Source organism: Chenopodium album, chromosome 3 (genome assembly GCF_948465745.1).
Source record: "Chenopodium album chromosome 3, dcCheAlbu1.1, whole genome shotgun sequence".
NCBI lineage: Eukaryota > Viridiplantae > Streptophyta > Magnoliopsida > Caryophyllales > Amaranthaceae > Chenopodium > Chenopodium album.
The window spans coordinates 5,457,821-5,485,190 of NC_137836.1; the positions used below are offsets into that span (position 1 = coordinate 5,457,821).

General features: G+C 37.1%; 3 protein-coding genes across 7 annotated transcripts; 1 reads left to right on the forward strand and 2 right to left on the reverse strand.

Annotated features, from left to right (window-relative positions):
* The first annotated feature begins 1,055 nt into the window (after positions 1-1,055).
* On the forward strand, positions 1,056-3,758 carry LOC145610997 (alpha carbonic anhydrase 1, chloroplastic-like). The gene is made up of 6 exons (XM_081666247.1): positions 1,056-1,325; positions 1,614-1,816; positions 1,909-2,012; positions 2,159-2,261; positions 2,647-2,826; positions 3,320-3,758. Exons 1-6 carry the CDS (start codon positions 1,256-1,258, stop codon positions 3,446-3,448), a joined length of 789 nt encoding a protein of 262 aa, XP_081522373.1. The 5' UTR covers positions 1,056-1,255; the 3' UTR covers positions 3,449-3,758.
* Positions 3,759-5,662: 1,904 nt separating this feature from the next.
* Positions 5,663-14,557, reverse strand: LOC145623766 (uncharacterized). Of its 5 annotated transcripts, none has more exons than XR_014110228.1 (5): positions 14,012-14,557; positions 9,766-12,740; positions 7,844-7,949; positions 6,946-7,315; positions 5,663-6,815 (listed from the first exon to the last, which is right to left on the reverse strand). XR_014110228.1 is itself a non-coding variant. In XM_081676635.1 (2 exons), exon 2 carries the CDS (start codon positions 12,637-12,639, stop codon positions 10,003-10,005), a length of 2,637 nt encoding a protein of 878 aa, XP_081532761.1. In that variant the 5' UTR covers positions 12,640-12,740; positions 14,012-14,557; the 3' UTR covers positions 7,964-10,002. The 5 variants fall into 5 exon arrangements, 1 of the variants encoding a protein (XP_081532761.1); XR_014110227.1 differs by having other exon boundaries at positions 5,663-6,834; XR_014110226.1 differs by having other exon boundaries at positions 5,663-7,315.
* A 215-nt stretch (positions 14,558-14,772) lies between these two features.
* On the reverse strand, positions 14,773-26,505 carry LOC145623767 (uncharacterized). Its single transcript, XM_081676636.1, has 4 exons — positions 26,119-26,505; positions 18,191-18,296; positions 17,293-17,662; positions 14,773-14,895 (listed from the first exon to the last, which is right to left on the reverse strand). Exons 1-3 carry the CDS (start codon positions 26,337-26,339, stop codon positions 17,537-17,539), a joined length of 453 nt encoding a protein of 150 aa, XP_081532762.1. The 5' UTR covers positions 26,340-26,505; the 3' UTR covers positions 14,773-14,895; positions 17,293-17,536.
* Positions 26,506-27,370: the final 865 nt, after the last annotated feature.

Here is a 27,370-nt window from a genome sequence, read left to right on the forward strand (position 1 = left end):
CCATGTCGCATGGCTCTAGAAACCGAAACAATCGCGATGCTTCGAGGTGAAGAAGATATCATTTAGATGTGGTGATAGAATTATTAAGCTGCCTTTTCTTCTACTTGTGAAGAAACAAACAGAAAATTCCAGAGTAGTTGTTCCTTTCACAGCATGGCACCACCATTATCTTGCTCAATGTTCAGAGTGCAACTGTTTTATTGTGACCACTAACAGTGCACTGTGCACTCAAAGTGTGTTAGGAAATGCTTGCATGCCTTCCAATATGTATGTGGGAGGTTTTATTTATTTGTTTGACTTATAAATTGCTACCTAGGACTTTTTATTTCATCCTTACATGGTGGCTTATATTATATTATGACATTTTTTTTCTTTAATTTTGGACCAAATAATATGTTGATTTTGGGTCGTATAATCTTTACATGTCATGCTTCTAAATTCTAGTGATTGTGATCCCTTTCTTGGTTAAAGAAATGAGTAAAACAGTCAACCCACAATTTGAGCTTACGTCTCAATAGTAGATGTGTGGCTCATTTCAACTTACTCCCTCTGTTTCAAATTAACTGTTACATTTTTTGTTTTTGGGCGTATCAATAGTTTTGACATATGTGTAATTAGAATCGAACATATATATAGTGTCACCATTAATAAAAACAACTAGTGTTTAATAAGCCTAACTAGTGTTTAATCGCATCGACTTCAAGACAAGGACAGACATAATAAGATACGTTGCTCTTTAGTAGACTCTTAAATTTTACTATATTGGCATCAAATTTTGGTTGCGTTGCTCTTAAGTAGACGCTTTACTTCAATTACCATTATTAATGACTATTATAGCAACAAAAATTAAGATACTTTAACTGTGGAACAATAATAATCCTGTTAATGGCATATCTCATCTCTAATTAAATTTACAGGAACTTCCTATTGTTAATGGACCTTTTGGCCCACCAAGTTACATCTAATTAAGCAAAACATATATTTTTACATCATATAATAGTGTTTTTTTTTTTTTTTTGAGGAATTTAAGGTGAAGAATTGCTATATATAACCACCAGAATTTCCCCATCATTGAGTGTAAATGCAATGAGCTAAATAAAACAAGAGGAAGAGAAAATCAGAAAAGCTTAGCCATTTATTCCTTGGTATCACAAATCTAAGTGTGGTAAACTCTGCAGGTAGAACAATATACAATTCTAGAGAGTTTTTTCTGTTTGTGATTCAGAAATAAACTAGCAAAGGGCAAGAAAATACAATGATTTCGTCTTTTCCTGCCCTTCTCTTGTTTTGTGCTTCCTTCATGTTCATTGGTGTCTTTGCCTCAGGTACTCTATTTCTCTAATGTCTCTTAGTGTACGTTTTAACTAGTTAAGGCATAACCGGCTAAGGATAATGTTGCGTACATCAGGACATTCTTTACCATGATTAATATTATGTCTTTGTTGTTTCCGTTGTAGAAAATTAAACTCTTTCACTTGATCGTTTTGAGATTATAATGTTTGGTTTATGCTGTTTAAGCTATTGAAATTGACCTTATCTTACAAAGTTAAAAATGATCAAAGCATAGATGATTACAGTCCCTTATAATATTTTTCTTTTGTTACATGAATCAGAGGATCTTCCTCTGTATAATTATTCAGAAGTAGATAAATGGGGAAGCAAGCACCCGAACTATACAGCTTGCTCTACCGGCAAGAGGCAATCCCCTATCGATATCAACACCAACGACGTTGTCATCAACAAAAACATGAAACCTTTGACTAGAGACTACCACATTTACAATGCTTCATTGTCTACTGATGGCATTGAAGTTGAGGTTATTTTCCTACTAAAGCCCTTGTTACATATAAAATGTTTGCGCATTAATTCTGAATAAGGAATTCCTATGAACGGTATGTAATAATTCAGGTTGTATTTACTGGTCGAGGAGATTTGATGTTTGATGGAGAAACATACAAGTTGAAGCAGATGCATTGGCATACTCCTTCAGAGCATCGCCTTAATGGTGTCCAGTAAGCTAAATTCTTCTTCAGTCCTTTAGATTTCAAGACTTGATTACGAGGGATTGGGACATTGTTATTGTGATTAGTAATTTTAGATATAATTATTTTCATTAATGAAATTGTTCTGTTTGAATATTTGTATGTGCATTACAAAGATACGCGGCAGAGCTACACCAGGTATATGTAGCTGCTGATGGCAGCCGGTCTGTTGTAGGGATCCTTTACGAGTATGGCAAACCTGATCCTGTTCTTACCATGGTATGTTTGTAGGGTTATATTTATGTACTGTACTTATTAAACTTCATTTGAAGGGTGTCACGAGCTAGGAAAACATAGATGCATTTTCGCAGATACAAATCATACAATAATATAATGAATATGAATACAGATCATTTAAAAAGAGCATAGTGAAATGGAAATTTCAACATGTATGATAAGCAATGGGCTATAATTTATTTAAGTCGCAATATAATCAAGCTTAATATGCTACTTTTAGGGGAGGATTTGGTTTGTTACCTAGTGTACACGGATTTTAAATCAGGGGAAATTTTACATGGTGGTATGAGTCTGGAACTTGATTATATGCGGCGAACAAAATCCATTTATTGTGTGTACGTGTTTGTTTGATCTCGATGGATTTCAGCTAAAACCCCAGTTGGATGAATTAGCTAAAGAACCATGTCAAGATCATGAAAGAATAGTCGCAATTCCAAGGTTTGATTCAAGATTCTTGAGAAGGAGGCCTCGCAAATATTACAGATATCCTGGCTCTCTCACTACCCCTCCTTGTGATGAGAATGTCACTTGGAATGTTCTTACCAAGGTATGTACTGTATATTGTACAACAATAATTACTTCCTTCATTCCTTTTTGTTTTTTTTACGTATTCTACTTTACGTGTTTTCCTTTGTAACTCACGTATGCTTTTATAGAAAACATAATGCAATATATTTTGTTATATTTTCCAAGACAACAATTTGATTAAACTAATCAAAAAATTAAGTTTACACATTGTTAAACTGAGTACAATGATGAGGAGATGATAGACAACACTTTTTTTTTTTTTTTTTTGACAAGGATGATAGACAATACTTAACTACGTACATATTGTTTTTGTGAAACATGTCAAATTTATAATTATGAGAAGTCAAGACAATGTGATAACTAAAGCTTGACATAACCAGTAACGAATGAGAATAGTTGATGACAAACTCAATGCACACAATAAGAATGGCTACGTACATGCTATTGAATACATATGTGATAAATGGCTTATACATTCCTCCTTTTAATTTGGTTGTTGATTTAAATTTTAGGTGAAATCGATTGCAAAGGATCAAGTTGAAGCTTTGAAGGCCCCTCTTTGTGAGGCCAATAAGATCAAGAATGCTAGACCAGCACAACCACTTAATGGAAGGAAGGTCCAACTTTATGATGGCAATTAGCAAAGAGTATAAATCTAAGTTGTAACCTTTTCTGGTAAATAAGTCAGATTTTCACTAATTCATGTTCATTTAACTTAGTCGAGCACGAGATCAAGCCTGAACTTTCATCTGAGCTCAAAATTTTGCTCAAGTTTAGTTTGTTTAGGAGATATTGTGTTAAAGCTCGGCTTTTGAACACCTTGTATAATAATAATCAATCCGAGCTCATAAACTATTTTTGTTCATCTATGAGCTTCAATTTGTAATATATGGCTTTGCTATCATTTATGTATTTCAATATCATGTTTTGATTGATTGTTTTTGGTATTAATCATTTGTAATGTATAGCTTTGCTCTCATTTATATTTTTCAATATTTCAATATCATGTTTTGATTGATTCAACCTTTGAGAGTCTCCACTTCACTTATACAATTGAATGCTCGCGAGCATAATAAAAAAAAAAAAAAAAAATTGTTTGAATCTTCCAAAGCTTTATATCTATAATATTATTAAATCTCAATAGGATAACATGTTATGTGTGATCCCTTAAGTCATAATGAAATTTATGATATGGCGTCACATACATAATGACATGACGACACATATAAATACTTGAGCCATGTTGAAACCCTTACAGGATTACACCCCTTTGAAATTTCCAACTTTTATTACCATTATTGTTTATCAAGTGAACAACTATTTCACATTGATTCACCATGAGTAAAAATTTATATTACGCTATTGTATTTATTATTTTATTCCACAATGAATGTCGTTTTAATACTTAATTAACATTAATGAGTTATAATCTATACTTAGTATTTAAAAAAGCAAACCAAAAAAAACATGTGTCATCATTTTATTACACTTCCCTATCTTCTTCTTCAACTCAACGTGCCACATGTCATTTTATATTTTTTATTTTTGATTATACTATTTTTCTTAACTCTTTCATTAAACACTTCATCTTCATCTCCCCTTTTTAATTCAACCTTTTTAATTACTCTCTTTGATTTTAGTCTCTCCATCTTTCTATTAAGTCTCATTTTAAATTAAAGTCCCAAAATTTTTATTTCTTTAATTATGTTTTTATTTACATATTACACTCATAATTATTTATTGGTATTTTCTCACTCATCTCTCAATTCAATTTTCTATGAACAAGCCGTGCATTGCACGGGCCAAAAGGCTAGTTTTTCATTAACTTGGATTCCAATAGTTTTTAAGCATTTTATGCAAATGCCAACTTAATTGTAAAACATACAAATATACTACAACATCTCTCTTTCTACCATTTTTTTGATGAGAAATTTTAAGTAAACTATGATAAAGAAGGTAATTATTAAATAATAGGAGTGCCTTAATATGAATCTCATTGTTAATATGATACAATATGATCTAATGAGCGGACCGAATGACAAATATATGGTCAAATTCTTTTTTTCTTTTTCTATTTTTTCTTTTTTTTTTTATTTATTTTATCATAGGATTTTTAACATTCTGTACCCGTGTCCCTTTTTTTGAGATAGACGATTTTCCGTATTCGTTTCAATTCGTACCCGTATCCATGTCAGAACCTGTATTTGTGCAACCTAAGTCTATACGTGTGCAACAGTGCAACTGATCTTATATTGAACATAGTGCCCTATTATTAAATATAGTAACCTTTATTAAAACTTGTATGATTTTTAATATTATTGCAAATCTGAAACATAACAATATGTTGAACATAGTGACCTTAATTTTAAAGTAGTGACCTTTATTATTCATAAATGAAATTTGCTGAGTGATAAATTAAATTGACCAATTGTCATATTTGCCAATTTCCTTACTTTCCATATTATCAATTTGTATCTCCAATAAGCATAATTTGTGTTGACTTTTTGGATCACTGATGTGAATAATTAATTTTATGGAATTTCACATTTTGTTAGAGACATAAATTTGATTTCCTTCCATGTCTGATGATAACCAAAAAAAAAAAAAAAAAAAAAAAAAAAAAAAAAAAAAAAAAACATAAATAAATGTAAGCAAAAATAATAAGAGAAAGAAATACTGCAGTTTTTCTAGAAAACGGTGGGTGAGTGGTAGTTATTTGCTCCTATTGTAAATTTGTAACTCTAGCCCATGTCACTTAAGAACATCAAAACATAGTAATTAAATTCAATTAGTAATAATAACTCTATTTAATGAATAAAAGACGAAAATAGAAAAGGGAATAAAAATAACGATTTCCCATAATATTGTTGAAATAAAAATCAATTCCCATAATACATTGATTTAAAAATAAATTCCCTACATAGTGTCCACGTAGGATCGTTTTTTTTGCTTTTGGTTCAACTTAAAACCGCTAATGGTAATAGCGGTTTTAAAAAAGAGACCGCCTCTAACAATAACAGGTCTCTTTGCGTCCTTGGTTAATTCACAAGACATAGTCAATCAATCAATCAATCAATCAATCAAAGCCTTAATCCCAAAAGTGGGGTCGGCTAACATGAACCAAATTTGATTATTCCGTGTAGTCATCAACATAAATCACAAGACATAGTCTATAGGAAAATTATTTCAAAGAGACCGCCTTTCAATACGACAGGTCTCTTTGTGTCCTTGTTAATTCTTAGCCCACAACAAGAAAAGAGAGCGTTGACAATTACACTTATAACTTCAAAGAGACCGCCTTTCAATAAAAACAGGTCTCTTTGACTTTATTTTACAAAAATTGCAAAACCGCTAATACCGTTAGCGGTTTTAAGTTGAACCGAAAACCAATCCTACGTGGACACTACTTTGGGAATTTGTTTTTAAAACGAAGCATAATGGGAATTAATTTCTATTTTAACAATATTAAGAGAAATCGTTCGGAATAAAAATAAGGACAAATATGCAATTATCAACATCCCAAACTCCTAGAATAATCTAAAACCACACATCTCAAACAGTCAAGCCCCTTCATTCCTCGGAGGTATTCTCTGATGACCAGGAGCGAATTACTGATTTTTGCAACTTTATTGTGGGCTTCATGGACGATCAGGAACAAAGCTATACATGAGACTACATACGATCCTATAAGCTTAGCTACGGGCTTTATAAGGTACGTGGATGACCACAATCTAAATGCAAGCAGAGTGTTTGGTAGAGTAGTATACAGGGATACAAGGTCTGCAACCTCATGACATTGTCCTCCTGATGGGGTTATAAAAACCAACGTCGATGATGCAATTATGAATGGACCTATGGTGAGGTTGGGAGCTGCTGTTCGTGACTCTAATGGTGAGCTGTTAGTCAATGCTGCTCGTCGATTGCTGGTGGTTGGGATCCGGGTATTGCTGAAGCCGTAATAGCGTGTTTTGGTGTGGAGATTGTGAGATGTTTTGGATATGCAAAGGTCTGGTTGGAGTGCGATCCACTTGGTGTGGTTTAGAAGACCAGAAGCAAGATTGAAAAGTTAAGTTTTATGTTTCTATTAATTAAACAGAGCAAACAAGATTTTTATAAAACATTAAAACAAAATACTTACCCTCGCTCTTACAGTGCAAGTTGAAAAGGTATGATGTGTTGTGTACATCTGAATAGCAAGGTATGATGTGTTGTGTACATCTGAATAGCTAGCTGACATGATCAAAACATAGTAATTAAGCTCCAATAGTAATAATAACTCCATATAATGAATAAAAGACGACTATAGAAGAAGGGAGTAAAAATATGGACAAATATGCAACTATCAACATCTCAAAACTCCTAGAATCCTAAAAACCACAGAGTCAAGCTCCTCTGCCTCTCGGAAGAAAAAGTCTCACGAAGCCCATGAGCTGAAGCAAATACGAGACGAAAAGCGCGAGCACCACGAGCCCTGGAATGCCAAGGACGGCCAAGAGTGTGTACGCAACCTGTAAAATATGTGGTTAAAGTAAACAGTTATGTTAGAACAAAAAAACAAATAGGAGTTGTTCAAATAAGAGCATAAAGACTTGTTAAATTATCTGACCCACACCCGTGACTTTAAATAGGAAACCTTCTACAATTAGTATCCTCTAATATTTTTGATGTGACAAACCTTTTAGATCTTTGCATTTCTGTTACAAAAATGCAGCAAACGAGATTTTCATTCAGCAATTCAAAACGTTACAATAAGAAAATGTCCCTTCACCCCTAAATCTCCTCTAGAATTCACTCAAGCCCCTTTATTCCTCGGAGGTGTCCTCTAATGACCAGGAGCGAATTACTGATTTTTGCAACTTTATTGTGGGCTTCATGGACGATCAGGAACAAAGATATACATGAGACTACATACGATCCTATAAGCTTAGCTACGGACTTTATAAGGTACGTGGATGGCCACAATCTAAATACAATAGCGCATTTAATTAAACAGGACAAACAAGATTTTAGAAAAACATTAAAAACAAAATACTTACTCTCGCTCGCACGGCAATCTGCATGTGCAAGTTGAGAAAGTACGACGCGTACATCTGGATGGCTGACATGACCATCAGGAAGATGGTCAAGTCAGCGCGCTTGTCCCTGTAAAACAACAACCAAAAAAATGATTATAAAATGAAACAATTTAATTGTCAAATTTGTAATAACATCCAAAAAAACACAAAGATACACACAATAGCAAAAAATTTACCAGAATTTACCTATATTCTTAAGAAAAAAGTGAAACAGAATTCTTATCTAGCATTGAGGAGCCCAACCTCAAAACATTTAATAACCCGTTCAAATTCAAATCTAGCATATGAGAGAAAAAAAATAAACCAGTCCCTGCCAAAAGTTTAGGAGCCAATGCTTCTTAAGTCTGGTAATGCAAGATAATATCATCTCAATTTCAACAACATTGCCAATGAAGATTAAACCACAGTCCCTGCCAAGAGTTCACCCTTTATTTTACCAAGCAAGCCCACAAAATAATAAAATTAAAATCTCAGGTAAGTCATTGACATACTTGCAAAATCGACAGTCATGCTCACACCAACACAGCCTACTAGCATCAGTAAAACTAGAAAAACTCATCTTCGCTGCATGGAGAACTAGCATTTTGCAATGACACACACACAGCTAACAAGATATAGTATAAAAATCATAAACAAAGAAATCAACTATAGATATCGAATGAAAGATTTTTTTTTATTCCCTACTCTAAAACTAATCACATCACAATATCACATTGATATAACTTAATGAAGTTCAAAAAATCAATTCATCCAGAAAATGATAATCCAACTAAAAATAAGCCCAAAACACACCTACCATGTGAATAGTTTCCCATTGATAAGATCCCCAAAGGCAGGTAATAACTAACTACACAATTTCAGCAATACCACATTCACAAGTAATAACACTCAGAAAAATCACACACATCCCAAAACATTCTAATTTCTAGCAACAGTCAAACAAGCCCGCAGGATATCCCATACTAAAATGCAAAAAACTCAAGAGGGTTCATGCAAGCAACCTTTGCAGATAAAAGATGAGCCAAAGTATTGAACTAAGGACCAGTGACACTAAGGCACAGATTTAATCCCTTTCCAGTTTAATTAAATTTCATAACCCAGCAACCATTAGCAGTGTATATGCCAAATTGCATAAGAACAAAACAACAGAAACTGCGCAATGTTATCTTTAATTTATTGATTCAGAATTGAAAATTTCAGGGTGTTCCAAGTCCAGACAATTTTGCAAAAGCCTAAACTAACTCATCAGTCAAAACACATTTTACTTGGGTGATGATGTAAATATTCATCTGGCAGTACCACACACAGCAGGCAACAATTCAATTCAACTTCAGAACATCACTAGCATATTATCATTAAAACTGCAAAAACCAAGAAGAATCACAACTCGCCAGATTTGTATGAGAAACTACGCTAATAAAATTGCTTATCAAAATATCAATTTCCATGTCCAAAGACCAAATCTAATCTAAACTCAAGACATAATGTCATAAAGAATAGGAACTGCAAGCATAACCTCAGAGCACATTGTTAGGGTCCATTAATATAATATATATTTGAGCAATAGAATCGTTAGAAATCATGGCCACATCAATCACAAGAACTGTAAACACGTTTCAAGGGATGTCAGAAGAAACCAGAGCATAACAATTAAAAATAGGAACAAGAGAATGTAGACACAAACAGAAAATAGTTTATTCATAACTCAATAAGAACTTCATTGAGTTCATAGCACTAACCAGAAACATAATATGAGAGAACTTGATGATTCATAACAACTAAAATAGAAATTGTTCCAACAAGTACTTCAATGCATTCACAAATCATAAAATAGAAACCAATTCGATGCCACAAACTTAACGCCGACAACTAGAGAACGATACCAAGAGCTTAGAAACCACCACAGCGACGGAGGTTTCCTGTAATCAACACAAACTCTCCACCCATTTTGCACTCGGGTGGGAACCATTTCTCCCTTATCATTCTCCACCACTGTGACTCCTGACTTTTTTGGGACTACTTGCAAGGGACTGACCCAAGGGCTATCTGATATAGGGTATATCACCCCCACTTCGAGAAGCTTTAGTACTTCTTTCTTCACCACTTCCATCATGGGTGGATTAAGTCGTCGTTGCACTTTGTCTCACGGGTTTAGCTCCCTCTTCTAATAAGATTCTATGTTGGCACATAGAGGGGCTAATCCCTTTAATATCTGCAACTGTCCACCCTAAGGCTGTTTTGTGCTCCTTGAGAACTTGCACCAGCTTTTGCTCTTGAGTTGGAGTTAGATTACTCGCAATTATGACTGGAAGCGTGTCATTCTCTCCCAAAAATGCATACTTCAAGTGTTCAGGCAAAGGTTTTAACTCCACTTCAGGTGGCTGTACAACAGAAGGTAAAAGTCTGTTAGATGTGACAGGCAATTTCATAAATTTATCTGCATACCTTCCTTGCTTATTTGGAAGTACTTCCAAGGAGGAGAAAGCTTCCTTGACATCATTTTCGAGCTCAAAATGTTCCTGCAGGTTAGTGTATTGCTCTTTTTCCATAGGTTCAGTCAAAACAACATCTAATGCATCATGACCAGAGAGAAAAAATACTTGCTCAGTTAATGCTTCAATGACATCTATACTAGAAACAGATTCACAATCAGAGGGGTATCTCATGGCATCAAATAAATTAAACCGGATAACCTCCCCATCAAATTCCATAGTCAAAATCCCACTATGAACATCAATCTTGGTTCTAGATGTTTTTAGAAAAGGTCTCCCTAATAAGATTGGTGTTGCATTAGAAGATTCATCATTTGGCATATCTAACACATAAAAATCAGCAGGAAACACAAGTTCATTTACTTGTACTAAGACATCCTCAATCACTCCTAAAGGATAAGTATTAGAACGGTCAGCAAGTTGAATAATCACACGAGTATCTTTTAAAGGTCCTAAGTTCAGAGCTTTATAAATAGATAAAGGCATCACATTAATAGAAGCTCCTAAGTCTAACATGCACCTCTCATATCTCGTGTTGCCTATTCTACAAGGTATAGTAAAAATACCTGGATCCTTGCACTTGGGAGGAATTTTCCTCTGTAAGACAGCAGATACGTTCTCACTTACACTGACCTTTTCATCTCCATTCAATTTCCGCTTGTTAGTGCATAAATCCTTCAGAAACTTTACATAACGCGGCACTTGTCTAATGGCTTCCAGTAAAGGTATGTTCACCTCTACCTTGCGAAATACATCTAGCACCTCCTTTTCCATCTCTTTCTTCTTATCCTTAGAAGTTAACCTGCTAGGGAAAGGAACAGAAGAAGAAAAATGGTTAGTTTTGGATGAAACAACATCACTTACCTTAGAGGGTTGCTCATTTTTTTCTGGAACAACAGTCTCCTGTTCCTCTTCGTGTTCTGCTAGCACTTCACTCTTGCTTTTTTCTGGAACCTCTAGCTGCTTGCCACTTCTAAGTGATATGGCGCTTGCATTCTCCTTCGGATTTCTCTCTGGTTGGCTAGGCAACTTGTTAGAATTCTGAGCTTGGAGTTTTCCCACTGTGTTAGCTAACTGAGAAACTTGGTTCTCCAAGTTCTTTAGTCCACTTCTTGTTTCTTGCTGAAAATTCAAAGTGTTGTCAGCCATTGCCTTCACGATTTCTTCTAGAGACATGCTACCAGATTGAGGCTGGGAAACTTGCTGATTTTGAGGTCGCGGCTGATATTGCGGTTGTTGATGAAAACCAGGTGGAGGATTAGGTGCTTGTTGCTGGAAAGCTGGTTGTCTGAGGTTGGAGTTGCCTGCCTGCTGCTGAACATTGCCATATCTCAGGTTTGGATGATCTCTCCACCCCGGATTATAAGTCTGAGAGAACGGATCACAACGCCTTTGCTGCCCCTGACCACCACCAATAGAATTCACTTGTTCCTCTTGCATAGTAGGGCACATATCAGTTGGGTGTCCTGCTATCGAACATATGCCACAAACTTTTTCTTGCCCTTTTTCAATCATCACTCGCTCCACTAAAGAAGTGAGTTTAGCTAATTGTTGCTGGAAGTTAGAACTCACTACTTCATTAACTTGACGTATAGAACTGGACTTAATATTTCGACCTCCACGGTACTGAGAGTTTGCTGCCATATTTGCTATCAGTGTCTTTGCCTCTGCGGGTGTCTTATCAACCAATGCTCCGCCACTTGCAGCATCAATTAGGTTCCGATCCGATTCCGTGAGCCCTTCATAAAAGTATTGCACTAACAACTGCTCACTGATCTGATGGTTTGGACAGCTGTCACATAGCTTTTTGAACCGCTCCCAATACTCATGAAGTGTCTCTGCATCTTCTTGTCGAATCCCACACATTTCTTTTCTAATGTTTGCTGCCAAAGATGCCGGAAAATATTTTTCTATGAATTTTTCTTGCATCTGAGCCCAGGTTGTGATGGTTCCTGCAGGCAGTCCGAACAGCCACTCCTTGGCAGCATCAGTCAAGGCAAAAGGAAATGCCTTTAACTTGAGCTGATCAAGGGTTACACCAGCAGGTTTCATCCCCGAACATGCTATGTGAAATTCCTTCAAAAACCTGTTCGCCTCATTCATGTAAACTGAACCCAAGGAACTAGTATTGCGGAAACCTGAAAATGTGGGTAATGCTCTGATCAGTCCAGGCTTGATCTCACATTCTGCCCCGCCATCTAATATGCACAGCAAATTAGGATCAAATGTAGGAACAGCAAGCTGCTTTAAGGTACGGTCAGCCATCTCAAAATTTTCTTCAGTTTCCTCCTCCGAAGATGAACTCTCACTTAGAGGCAACGGAATCTGACGAGCTTGATCCAGTATTTGAGCACGAGTCCTTTTAGCTACAAAATACGTAGAAAAAGGGTTAATTATAAGTCCCTGGTTCCTTGCTGCAAATTCCCTTAATCTTTGATTCTTCAAATTTCTGTCACACATAAACACACAAGGAACTAGATGACAAGTTAATAAGGAAAGTTGGCAAAAACACAAGTATTAATGTAATAAAATGCCAAGTCCCCGGCAACGGCGCCAAAATTTGGTACGACTGTCGCGTGTCTACCAAGAATAAACCTAACTAAAACCTCCTAAAATGTAGTAGGGTAAGCTAGGGTCGATCCCACAGAGAATTGGATTATCAAATTATTACTTGTGTAAGTTAGAAACCCCTGTTTTGAACAAATAATGATATGATCTAATAAATAAGCTACTAGCTAGATAACAAATAAAATACGGGGAAATAAACTAATAAAAAGTGAAATACGATAAAATCAAGAATAATGAAATAGGGAATCGGGAGATGTATTATAACATTGGAGTATCAAATATTGCTCATCAAATTATACGAATTATGTTTATATCTTAATGTTAACCAATGAACACAAACAAGCATTCAACACTTCCCTTATTTGCAAATACACCAAACGAGCTCTCGGAATATCATCTAACTAACTAATAATCTAGAACAAGCTCTCTAGACTCGATTAATTAGCCGCATTAATAACAAGGAAGTAGTTAACTTAGGCCACAAATCTCACAAGCTCGGACTTGTGCAACTCAAATGGTTGATAATCTTAGGTATTACGACAAGTTTTAGTCACCAATCAAACACCTAATCACTACTAATGGTATTAACTAGGACAATTACGGATCAAAAGTTAATACTCTAGCGATTAAACTAGCAAATTACACTAAAGATGGCCGGTCTAAAATATAATCCTACTAGTTCATAATAATCAAACGGATTATCAAACCAATTAAGACATAAGCATAATACCCAATAATTACAACAAATCTATTCTAATAATCCAATGCATAATATATTTCCCTACCCACTAATAATCTAGCCTGACATATTAAGAATTAGAATCATAACAATGACAATTATATCACTCATATGACTAAAAAGAAAGAAAACAATAATTGAGATTGAACAACTTCGTAGATCATCCAACAAATAATCAAATTGCAATTATTATAAATCACCTAATCTAACAAAGAATTGAAACAATAAAAACAAAAGTAACTTAGCAAATTCTACTACTTTATCCAACGAATTATCATTAACTGAAGCTATACATGCAAAGCTATAAGCTACTAATTAAATAAAGAGTACCAATTATTAGAGTTGAACTTTGGGGAATCAACCATGAGCAATGAGCAGATTCATAAATTGCTTCTTCCTTCCTTCCTCTGCTAGCTTCAGTTTTTTTCCCCGATACCACTCTGCCCCAATTCTGATATATACTTCCAATTTATAGTCAACCTAGCCTCCAAATCATCCCCCCAAAAAATATGAACTGAATTCCCTAAAGAGCTCCTCTAACAGAAAGATAAGAGGCGTTTGATTGATCTTAGCTGCTCTGAATATTTCGCTCCAATAATTATCTGATTTCATCCTTTTCTTCTCTTGCTTGATAATTTGATACCCGCGAAAATCGGTGGAGGTTTTACTTTGTGAACCCGCAAGAAAGAGAGATGTTCATGAGCTACCCTTCCTCTTTTGTTCTAGCTAGTAAGCAACTGATATACTCCAAGGCCCACTTGGCTATTTGCAATATAACATTATTGGGTTAACACATAAGTGAGTTGGTCGAGCTTGTGACCTTTGCGTCGTTTATTCCGAGCGGCAATAAAATATTACTTTGATAACGTAACCTTCCTTCCTACAAACAAATAAATCAAATAGTAGTAACTCGTGTCTCGGGAAGAAAAATTACTTAATAAACATTTAAATTAGTAAAAGTCAATATAAAAACAAGAGTCTAATAAATAAAATGATGTACTTTTATGAGCTTATCAGAGAACGACAAACAAAAGAAGCAACTATCATTCTCATGCAACCAAAAAACCAAATGAAGAAATACCACAGTACCTGCCATCATTGTTTTAGTTATCATCCAGCGCAAACGCATATTGAAAACCAGAACATCCACCAGCTTCTACACTAAGCCGAAGCATCTTTTTCCCATTTTCACTAGCTTGCAATTCTTTCATCCTCTAAAATGTATCACCCTTAAGTCAATCAAAATATCCATAAAAGAACATAGAACCCTGCAATTAAACATACTGTGACAAATATGCACGACCCACAGTTTAACCTAGCAATCCAATGATACAGAGTCTCAACTCTCAAATGGTACTTCACAACAAGATAAAGCTCCTCTCCCCTGAACAAAATTGATCCATGCAATAGGAATCAGACATTTCTGTTCCTACTTACCTACTATCTGGAAAGGCTGTTTATGAAGGTTCAAGAGTTCCAAATTTTGAGTATATATGTTATGCACTATTGGGAAATTGTAGCCAATAAGCATATGATTATTTGAAAAGTAGGGGCACTCAATGTGAAAAAATATTGTTCCTTTCACTCCGCTTCAAGTCATGATGAGCAATAGGGAGTTAACTTTGGCTCATTTTGTTATTCAACCCTTGTACAAAGGTAATGAGATTGTTTAATTTTGAAATTGTTTTTCATCACTCATCTAATAACCGGTTTAGCAAATAACAAATCAGTGATTATATGTAATCAAATATTCTTAATCAATTCATATGTATTGCAAACACACGTTATTTTTTGAGGGGGATGGGGGAGGTGGGGAAAATGGAAGCACAGATAAAAGGTTCACAATTAAACTCTATACATACAGAGACTGATCCACTAAAAAATAGCCTCTTACCATTCCTCATTTTAGAAGAAGCAAACCCAGAACAAAAAGATAAACATATAGAAATAAAATAAAAAGATGCAAGTATATCTAGCTAAAGAAAACCCCACTTCAGGAGTTCAGGTCACTTAGTTTCAGAAGCACAAACTATCCATCAGAGTACCGCGCAATGCCCTAAAATTGCTGAAATTAGCCATTCAATACAAAAGCTCTATTGGTTTTTCCTTAGCATATCCTCAATATCAACAACTCCAACCATACTCTAAATATCCTCATTTTGAAAACTAATATCAGGTGTTCCTACATGTCCATCTCAATTTTCAAAATACGCATCTGTGTTATGCTCACATCCATCTTTTATTCTCAACATACACATCTGTTTTATCTTTTCTTAGTTTAACATTTCTACCATATAATGCTGGTTAAAATTTGTCCTATAGAATTTTCCAAATTAGCCTCACAAGTAAACTATGGTTACAGACTTGCAGATGCAGCTCTCCATTTGAGCCTCCTCAATTATGAATTGCATCTTGGTCAATACATTAATTAATTTGTAAAATGGACCCAAGGCACTTAAATTTGCTTAGGGGTGAAACTTTACCATCTAAAAATATTGTGTCCTCCCTTAGCTCCCTCAAATACTTTGCACTCCATGTACTTGGTTTTACTCTAACCTAAGCTTCAATTTCTATAGCTTAGCATTTACCTTAATCCTAATGAGAATATAATCTCAACCACCAATTTAATATCATCTGCAAGTGACATGCAACACGAAATGCCGTCCTAGATAGACCATGTTATTTCATCTAAAACTTTTGAAGATGAAAACACATAACATATGGCCTTGGTGAAGTCCAATAGAAATAAAGAAATTTTCTTTTACTCTTCCACAAATCTTAAAATTTGTTTATATCTTTAGCAAGGTCAAAATATATATGGTACGATCAAATTTTAATTATATACTACCATTGAACACTTGTATTAACACAAGATAAATAATTTATGAGCACCAATCCATACCTCCATGCTCACCTTTCACCAAGTAAAAATTATATTTATCCCAAACAAACTATGCAGTTAGCTTGATTATACAGTAACCCTTTAGAAAATTGTTGATTATCATCCTTAGCTTACCTCCAAAATCCAATCCCAACCTATAAAGTTCAACACCATCCCATATTCAAAATTTCCAAACAAAATCATAAAATTCCAAAAAAAAAATAACAAAATCAGAGGTCCCGAATGCGGTTGAAGATTCTACAGTTTCAAACATTTCAAAACCCTAAATCAATGCCAATTTCTTTGACAATCAACACATCCTTAACACAGGTCTCCAGTAACCAAATGGTAATTTTACTGAGTGATAAATGAAATTGACCGATTGCCATATTTTCCAATTTCCTTACTTTCCATATTATCAATTTTGTATCTCCAATAAGCATAATTTGTGCTGACTTTTTGGATCATTGATGTGAATAATTGATTTTATGGAATTTCACATTTTGTTAGAGACATAAATTTGATTTCCTTCCATGTCTAATGATAACCAAAAAAAAAAAAAAAAATGAAAACATAAATAAATGTAAGCAAAAATTATAAGAGAAAGAAATAGTGCAGTTTTTCTAGACAACGGTGGGTGCGTGGTAGCTATTTGCTCCTATTGTAACCCTAGCCATGTCACTTAAGAACATCAAAACATAGTAATTAAACATTAAAACAAAATACTTACCCTCGCTCTTACAGTGCAAGTTGAAAAGGTATGATGTGTTGTGTACATCTAAATAGCAAGGTATGATGTGTTGTGTACATCTGAATAGCTAGCTGACATGATCAAAACATAGTAATTAAGCTCCAATAGTAATAATAACTCCATATAATGAATAAAAGACGACTATAGAAGAAGGGAGTAAAAATATGGACAAATATGCAACTATCAACATCTCAAAACTCCTAGAATACTAAAAACCACAGAGTCAAGCTCCTCTGCCTCTCGGAAGAAAAAGTCTCATGAAGCCCATGAGCTGAAGCAAATACGAGACGAAAAGCGCGAGCACCACGAGCCCTGGAATGCCAAGGACGGCCAAGAGTGTGTACGCAACCTGTAAAATATGTGGTTAAAGTAAACAGTTATGTTAGAACAAAAAAACAAATAGGAGTTGTTCAAATAGGAGCATAAAGACTTGTTAAATTATCTGACCCACACCCGTGATTTTAAATAGGAAACCTTCTACAATTAGTATCCTCTAATATTTTCGATGTGACAAACCTTTTAGATCTTTGCATTTCTGTTACAAAAATGCAGCAAACGAGATTTTCATTCAACAATTCAAAACGTAACAATAAGAAAATGTCCCTTCACCCCTAAATCTCCTCCAGAATTCACTCAAGCCCCTTTATTCCTCGGAGGTGTCCTCTAATGACCAGGAGCGAATTACTGATTTTTGCAACTTTATTGTGGGCTTCATGGACGATCAGGAACAAAGATATACATGAGACTACATACGATCCTATAAGCTTAGCTACGGACTTTATAAGGTACGTGGATGGCCACAATCTAAATACAATAGCGCATTTAATTAAACAGGACAAACAAGATTTTAGAAAAACATTAAAAACAAAATACTTACTCTCGCTCGCACGGCAATCTGCATGTGCAAGTTGAGAAGGTACGACGCGTACATCTGGATGGCTGACATGACCATCAGGAAGATGGTCAAGTCAGCGCACCTGTCCCTGTAAAACAACAACAAAAAAAATGATTATAAAATGAAACAATTTAATTGTCAAATTTGTAATAACATCCAAAAAAACACAAAGATACACACAGTAGCAAAAAATTTACCAGAATTTACCTATATTCTTAAGAAAAAAGTGAAACAGAATTCTTATCTAGCATTGAGGAGCCCAACCTCAAAACATTTAATAACCCGTTCAAATTCAAATCTAGCATATGAGAGAAAAAAAAATGAACCAGTCCCTGCCAAAAGTTTAGGAGCCAATGCTTCTTAAGTCTGGTAATGCAAGATAATATCATCTCAATTTCAACAACATTGCCAATGAAGATTAAACCACAGTCCCTGCCAAGAGTTCACCCTTTATTTTACCAAGCAAGCCCACAAAATAATAAAATTAAAATCTCAGGTAAGTCATTGACATACTTGCAAAATCGACAGTCATGCTCACACCAACACAGCCTACTAGCATCAGTAAAACTAGAAAAACTCATCTTCGCTGCATGGAGAACTAGCATTTTGCAATGACACACACACAGCTAACAAGATATAGTATAAAAATCATAAACAAAGAAATCAACTATAGATATCGAATGAAAGATTTTTTTATTCCCTACTCTAAAACTAATCACATCACAATATCACATTGATATAACTTAATGAAGTTCAAAAAATCAATTCATCCAGAAAATGATAATCCAACTAAAAATAAGCCCAAAACACACCTACCATGTGAATAGTTGCCCATTGATAAGATCCCCAAAGGCAGGTAATAACTAACTACACAATTTCAGCAATACCACATTCACAAGTAATAACACTCAGAAAAATCACACACATCCCGAAACATTCTAATTTCTAGCAACAGTCAAACAAGCCCGCAGGATATCCCATACTAAAATGCAAAAAACTCAAGAGGGTTCATGCAAGCAACCTTTGCAGATAAAGGATGAGCTAAAGTATTGAACTAAGGACCAGTGACACTAGGGCACAGATTTAATCCCTTTCCAGTTTAATTAAATTTCATAACCCAGCAACCATTAGCAGTGTATATGCCAAATTGCATAAGAACAAAACAACAGAAACTGCGCAATGTTATCTTTAATTTATTGATTCAGAATTGAAAATTTCAGGGTGTTCCAAGTCCAGACAATTTTGCAAAAGCCTAAACTAACTCATCAGTCAAAACACATTTTACTTGGGTGATGATGTAAATATTCATCTGGCAGTACCACACACAGCAGGCAACAATTCAATTCAACTTCAGAACATCACTAGCATATTATCATTAAAACTGCAAAAACCAAGAAGAATCACAACTCGCCAGATTTGTATGAGAAACTACGCTAATAAAATTGCTTATCAAAATATCAATTTCCATGTCCAAAGACCAAATCTAATCTAAACTCAAGACATAATGTCATAAAGAATAGGAACTGCAAGCATAACCTCAGAGCACATTGTTAGGGTCCATTAATATAATATATATTTGAGCAATAGAATCGTTAGAAATCATGGCCACATCAATCACAAGAACTGTAAACACGTTTCAAGGGATGTCAGAAGAAACCAGAGCATAACAATTAAAAATAGGAACAAGAGAATGTAGACACAAACAGAAAATAGTTTATTCATAACTCAATAAGAACTTCATTGAGTTCATAGCACTAACCAGAAACATAATATGAGAGAACTTGATGATTCATAACAACTAAAATAGAAATTGTTCCAACAAGTACTTCAATGCATTCACAAATCATAAAATAGAAACCAATTCGATGCCACAAACTTAACGCCAACAACTAGAGAATGCAAGGCATCAGCCCAATAATAAGCCCAGGCCTGCTATACAGTTTACATATGCTCGAAGGAAGACTAAATCAGCTGCATCCAACCGCTGAAGGTGCTGGAAGAATGAGCTGGCAGAATGAGCTGGAATTTCTGTTACAAAGTTTGTTAGCCTTAAGGGCAGCTTAGTAATTCCTATCCTAGTTTGTTATTCTCTAAGGCAGTTAGTTTGTTATGGCTAATTGTATTTAATAAGTAATTTGGCTTGTAGGAGGGGTTATGCAAATGATGAGTGGATGAACAAACTTGGAGAGAATCTCTTCCTCTCGAAAGAAGAGAGATTGTATTGCTAGATTATACTGATCTTCAATACAAATATCAGTTTTGGGTCACATTTCCTGCATTTTCTTACTTTCATACTCTGTTTTAGCTGAATTCCTAGCAAATTTGGTATCAGAGCCGTTTCGATTCTCGCCGGAGAAGAAGATGGCTCGTTTGACTCATGCGCAGCGTTTGGATTTACTGGAGCAGGAGATCGCCAGAGTTCCTGGCCGCGTGGCCCAGGAGATCACTGATGTTCTGGCGACGCTCAAAGCCGACCTTACTGCCAAGTTTGCTGCTGGAGCAGAGCAGAATCGGTCGGACAATCGTTCTCTCTTGGGAAATGGACCACCACATCAGTGGGACAACCCTTTCGCCGGTTCGCAACCGCGTTTGGAGAGTGGTGATGGTGGGCATTCGAATTGGAAGTTGAGGAAACTCGATTTGCCCCTGTTTGATGGCACGAACCCAGATGGGTGGATTCTCCGAGCTGAGCGCTTCTTCCATTTTTACCGTCTATCGGCGGAGGATCAGCTGGAGGCCGCGGTGGTGGCGCTCGACGGCGACGCCCTTCACTTGGGAAGATTTGAAGAAGCTTCTACTCCGTCGGTTTCGCACCACCGCCACGGGCACGCTCCACGAACAGTGGCTTGCCCACCAACAGACCGGCTCGGTGGCCGACTACAGACGCCGATTCATCGAGCTATTGGCTCCGATTGAAGGAGTGCCCGAGGAGATTGCGAAGGGACAGTATATCAATGGTTTGAGAGAGGAAATACGGGTTGAGGTTCGGATCTTAGATCCGGTTACTCTGGATCAGACAATGGAGCTTTCGATGAGGATTGATGAAAAATTAAAGCTCAGCCCAAAACCAAGGCCCAATTCCAGCCTACCCAGTTGGAGAACCCCAAACCCGACCTACAGATCCAACCCACAAACTACCTACCCAAATAACCCAAACCAAAACACAAGCCCAAACCTAAACACTAACACCCACCTTACCCAGAATCGCACCACCACCCCATTGTCCAAAACAACCGGCGATATAAGGCGGTTTGACGGAAAAGGAAGTCCAACAGAAGAGGGCAGGGATTATGCTTCCGTTGTGATGAGAAATGGAATCTAAATCATCGATGTCGCCGCCGCGAACTGAGCGTGCTGCTCATGGTGGATGACAGCGACGAGGAGGAGGGCGATTAGGGTGAACTCGCTGCCGCTGAAATTGATACACCCGCACCTTCGCCACTCTCACCACCACTTGCGGTTAATCCGGGCGTTTCTCTTTGCTCAGTCATGGGTATTACTAGCCCAAAAACTATGCGCCTCGAAGGTGAAATCAATGGCGGCAAGGTTGTTGTGATGGTTGACCCTGGTGCGACTCATAATTTCATTTCAACGGCGGCGGCAAACCATTTGCAGTTACCAATTACTGAATCTAGGAGTTTTGGTGTCACGTTGGGGACAGGGGCAGCTGTACAAGGAGAAGGGGTTTGCGTTGGGGTGTTGCTGGAACTACAAGGACTCATAATCAAGGAGGATTTTCTTGTTCTTCCTTTGGGAAATTCTGATGTAATTTTAGGGGTTCAATGGCTTGAAAAATTGGGGACTATTTCCTCCAATTGGAAAACTCAGACGTTGCGTTTTCAGGCGGGTGGGGAGTCAGTCACCTTAAGGGGAGATCCTCAGCTAGGGCGCTCCTGCATCACTTTGAAAGCGATGGTGAAAACTATACAGAAGGCTGGTCATGGTGTGTTGTTGGAGTTTAATTACTTGGAGAGCTCGGGGGAGGAGGAATCACATTTTCCAAAAGCTCTCAAGCCCCTGCTGACTTAGTTTCAAGGGGTGTTTCATATGCCCATTGGGCTACCACCTCAACGTTCGGTGGATCATTCTATCATCCTGAAGAGTGGAGCTAACTCAATCTCTGTTCGCCCTTATAGATACCCGCAATACCAGAAGGATGAAATCGAAAAATTGGTGAAAGATATGCTTGTTGCAGGTATAATTCAGCCCTCTACTAGTGCATTTTCTAGTCCTGTTCTTTTAGTCAAAAAAAGGGACGGATCATGGCGTTTCTGTGTGGACTATCGTGCTTTGAATAAGGAGACTATCCCCGATAAATTTCCCATTCCCGTAATAGATGAACTGTTGGATGAATTGTTTGGTGCTACTGTGTTCACTAAATTGGACCTAAAATCTGGGTATCATCAGATTCGGGTTATGGAATCGGATGTTCATAAGACCGCTTTCCGAACCCATGAGGGTCACTATGAATTTTTGGTGATGCCTTTCGGCCTCACCAACGCTCCTGCCACCTTCCAGTCATTAATGAATGACGTGTTCAGACCATTTCTCCGGAAGTTCGTCTTAGTTTTCTTTGACGATATACTTGTTTACAGCAAGTCTATGGCAGAGCACCAAGGGCATTTGCAGCAAGTTTTGTCCACCTTGACTACACACCACCTCTATGCTAACCTTAAAAAGTGTGAATTTGGGAAGGCTAAGGTGGCCTATCTAGGTCATGTCATTTCGGCAGATGGGGTAGAGGTTGATGCATCGAAGGTTCATGCTATGTTAGAGAGGCCCGTTCCTCAAAGTCTCAAGGAGCTCCGGGGTTTTTTAGGGCTCACGGGGTATTATAGGAAGTTCATTCAGAACTATGCTTTGATTGCTAGTCCTTTAACTGACCAGCTTCGTAAGGATTGTTGGGGTTGGACAGGGGAGGCCACTAAGGCTTTTGAGGCATTAAAGGCTGCCATGACCCAGGCCCCGATCTTGGCTATGCCTGACAGGACATGGTTTAGGTGCTGTGTTGCTTCAAGGTGTTCACCCAATTGCGTACTTTAGCAAAAATTTTGGGCATGCGTGCTAGAATGAAACCCATCTATGAAAGAGAACTTATGGCGATCGTGATTGCCATCGAGAAATGGAGACATTATCTTCTAGGGAGACAATTTGTGGTGAGAACCGACCAGAAAAGTTTGAAGTTTTTGTTGGAGCAAAGGGAAGTGGGGCAAGCATATCAAAAATGGGTGAGTAAGCTGCTGGGTTACTCTTTTGAAATCCACTACAAACCCGGTCCTTGCAACAAGGTAGCTGATGCATTATCGCGCCAATTCTCACCAGAACTTTCTGCTGTAATCACTACATGTGGCTTGAGCTGGGAGGTCATTCAGGGGTTCATTACCAAGGATCAAGTCTTGCAAAAATTGATCTCTCAGTTACAAAATGGGGAGGCTGTTCCTAAATGGTTTGCAGTAGAGAATGGTATTCTGAAGTATAAGGGAAGGGTGGTGCTTCCAAAGAATTCTGAGCTCATCTCTCTGTTTCTCAAGGAATTTCATGACTCTCCTGTTGGTGGTCATGCTGGTGACCTTAAGACTTATCAGAGAATGGCCGGGGAATGGTATTGGGAAGGCATGAGAAAGGATGTCTCTGAATATGTCAGGCGCTGCCATGTTTGTCAACAAAATAAAACCTCGACTCTCTCTCCTCTCGGGTTGCTTCAGCCTTTGCCAATTCCGGACAAGATTTGGGAGGACGTCTCCATGGACTTCATTGAGGGATTGCCAAAATCCTTGGGTTGGGATTCAATCCTCGTGGTGGTTGACAGGTTGTCTAAGTATGGGCATTTCATTCCCTTAAAACATCCATTTACTGCACAAACCGTGGCTCACAATTTCTCTAAGGAGATAATCCGTCTTCATGGCATCCCGTCTTCTATTGTCTCTGATCGGGACAAGGTTTTTTTAAGTATTTTCTGGTCAGAACTATTTAGGCTTCAAGGCACTCAGTTGAAAAGAAGCACCTCTTATCATCCTGAGTCCGATGGCCAAACTGAGGTTGTGAACAAGGGCGTAGAGTCCTACTTGCGTTGCTTTATTAATAGGAAACCTAAGACTTGGGCTACTTGGCTGCCATGGGCAGAATATTGCTATAACACCGCTTTTCACAGTGCCACCAGATGCTCTCCGTTCAAGGCTGTGTATGGAAGGGATCCTCCTAAATTGTTGCGTTTCACACCTGGTAGTACTCATGACTCTTCTTTGGAAGATCAATTAATGGAGAGGGATGCTATCTTAGATGACCTTAAGTTCCATCTAGCCAAGGCTCAGATTTATATGAGGCAGTATGAGAATAAGGGCAGAAGGGATGGTTCCTTTCAGGTTGGGGATTTGGTCTATGTGAAGCTCAGACCATACAGACAGCAGTCCTTGGCTAAAAGAAAGAATGAGAAACTTTCTCCGCGCTACTATGGCCCTTATCCTCTGCTCCAGAGAATTGGAGAGGTGGCATACAAGCTTGATCTTCCTGCTACAGCTCGAATTCATCCCGTTTTCCACATTTCTCAGCTCAAACAAGCCATTGGAGCAGGGCAGCAGGCTTCTCCCTTACCTGTTCAGCTCACTTCTGACTTGGTACTTGTACTTGACACAGAGCCAGAAGCAGTTCTTGGGGTGAGGACTACTCAGGCTGCTACAGAGGTCCTGGTTCAATGGAAGGGGCTGCCAGATTGGGAAGCCACTTGGGAGGACTTCACTGAACTTGACTGCCGGTTTCCTCATTTCCACCTTGAGGACAAGGTGAATGTTTGGGAAGGGGGTATTGCAAGGCATCAGCCCAATAATAAGCCCAGGCCTGCTCTACAGTTTACATATGCTCGAAGGAAGACTAAATCAGCTGCATCCAACCGCTGAAGGTGCTGGAAGAATGAGCTGGCAGAATGAGCTGGAATTTCTGTTACAAAGTTTGTTAGCCTTAAGGGCAGCTTAGTAATTCCTATCCTAGTTTGTTATTCTCTAAGGCAGTAAGTTTGTTATGGCTAATTGTATTTAATAAGTAATTTGGCTTGTAGGAGGGGTTATGCAAATGATGAGTGGATGAACAAACTTGGAGAGAATCTCTTCCTCTCGAAAGAAGAGAGATTGTATTGCTAGATTATACTGATCTTCAATACAAGTATCAGTTTTGGGTCACATTTCCTGCATTTTCTTACTTTCATACTCTGTTTTAGCTGAATTCCTAGCAGAGAACGATACCAAGAGCTTAGAAACCACCACGGCGACGGAGGACAAGGTGAAGGGGCGGACTCCTTCTGAACGTTGTAATCAGCAAGGTACGCCCAACATCTAATAACCCATTATCAACAAAAAATCTACTTCTAGATTCTTAAGAAAAAAGTAAAACAGAATAATCAGATTTTGCTTCAACAAATCCAACTCCCACACAACTCCCCGGTCCTCCTTCACCTCGAGGAAACGAAAAGTACATGGACACCAAAAAGAACATCTCCATATCAGTAACCCTACCCAACCTACAAGCCAAGTTATCATCATCAGAACCTCCAAACAATGTGTTCAACTTTTGAAGTACCCTTTTCCTAATCTTCTGGTGAGATTCATCCTCAAGCCGAAAATTCAATAACCGGGTAGCTTCCCATTCTTCCCCTTCCCTCGGCTCCCTACAATAACTATCCCCCTAGCTCAGAACCACCTCCCCCGATTTCGCCCTCGAAATTTGCCAGAAAAACCCATAATTCCAGCTAAAATTAGAGGCATAGTTGGCTAATTACAAACAAATTCAAATCCTAATTTACTAAAACCCCAATTCAAATCTCCAGCAGCAAAGTCAAAAACCCTTAATTACAAACCCCTTTAATCAAACATCAATGATACAACAACAATAAGAGAGGAAATTCAAAAGTACAAACTTACTCAATCCCGGCGGCAGGACGAGCGACGGAAGCAACCGCAGCTGGAGTTGGAGCTGGAACAGGTGGGGGAGTGGGAAGGCGACTCGTAAGAGTATCCCTAATGGAGACCAAAATGGGCTCCATTCGGGTCTCTACAAAACTCCGGTACTGCCGAATCTCATGTAGAATGGCCTCCAGCAGCTCTTGGTAGTCACCAATTCCAGAATTTCCGTTTTCCGCCATTTTTATGGAAAGCTCAAGCTTTTGCTGGTACTGTATTTGATGACAACTGGAACTTTGGTGACAAGACAACTCTATTCTAATTTAAAACAAATTACTGTAGTAATAATATTTATGTTAAAACAACAAAAACCTTATTACCCTTATTACACCCCTTCTTATTAGCATATATTAAAAAAACGATAATACTCCCTCCGTGTTTTTTTAAGTGATACATATTGACCGGCACATAATTTTAGTCAATTTAATTGACTTAAATAAAATAAGAGGTAAGTGGGGTAGTGGAGTATTAAAAAATTGTTAAAGAAAGATAGTGTGGTTAATAGTTTATTGAAAAGTAATGAATGTGAGAGGAAAGATATAATAAAAAAAGTAGTAGTGGGTTTGGGTGGGGGCCATGAGAAGAGAGATATATAATATTTTAATGTATTGTTTTGCCAAAAAAGGAAATGTATCACTTAAAAAAACACGGCTGGAAATGGAAAATGTATCACTTAAAAAAACACGGAGGGAGTAATAATAATAATAATAATAATAATAATAACAAAAAAAATTATAACAATAATAATAATATATTATTATTTTTTTCATTAATATTTTAATATATTTTTGTATATACACTTATATATATAATAATAAATAATCAAAGATCATTATTCCTTAGTTAAACATCACTAATCAATAGTTAAATAGTTCAACTTAGCTCTTATAAGTTCAGTTCAGTTCAGTTCAACTCAGCTTAGTTCAGTAAATCAGAACATGACCTAAGTCTAGTTAAGTAAATACTTTCTCGTTTTAAAACAATGGAGGAGGCTCAATTTTTAAGATGAGTAGAGATAAAGAGAAATAAAATAGGGATTCATGTGTCTTCAAAAAAAAAAAAAGAGATTCATGTGATGAAGAGAGACATTAAGAGAAAATGTTACAAAATTTGTGCAAATTTCTATAATGGTAATTGTTGCAATATTATTGTTGCGCGCCGGGCAATGTAGTGTTGTTAGTGAGCACGGCCGGAAGTTAAGTTTTTGTAAGGC

Excerpts from the sequence above, each read along its gene's own strand:
- LOC145610997 (XM_081666247.1), top strand. The coding sequence starts at position 1,256 with ATGATTTCGTCTTTTCCTGCCCTTCTCTTGTTTTGTGCTTCCTTCATG. Across the intron at positions 1,326-1,613 it reads CATTGGTGTCTTTGCCTCAG|AGGATCTTCCTCTGTATAAT; the intron begins GTACTCTATTTC and ends TACATGAATCAG. Across the intron at positions 2,013-2,158 it reads CATCGCCTTAATGGTGTCCA|ATACGCGGCAGAGCTACACC; the intron begins GTAAGCTAAATT and ends TGCATTACAAAG.
- LOC145623766 (XM_081676635.1), bottom strand. The coding sequence starts at position 12,639 with ATGGCTGACCGTACCTTAAAGCAGCTTGCTGTTCCTACATTTGATCCT.
- LOC145623767 (XM_081676636.1), bottom strand. The coding sequence starts at position 26,339 with ATGGCGGAAAACGGAAATTCTGGAATTGGTGACTACCAAGAGCTGCTG. Across the intron at positions 18,297-26,118 it reads CGTCCTGCCGCCGGGATTGA|GGACAGGTGCGCTGACTTGA; the intron begins GTAAGTTTGTAC and ends GTTGTTTTACAG. Across the intron at positions 17,663-18,190 it reads AGATTGCCGTGCGAGCGAGA|GTTGCGTACACACTCTTGGC; the intron begins GTAAGTATTTTG and ends CATATTTTACAG.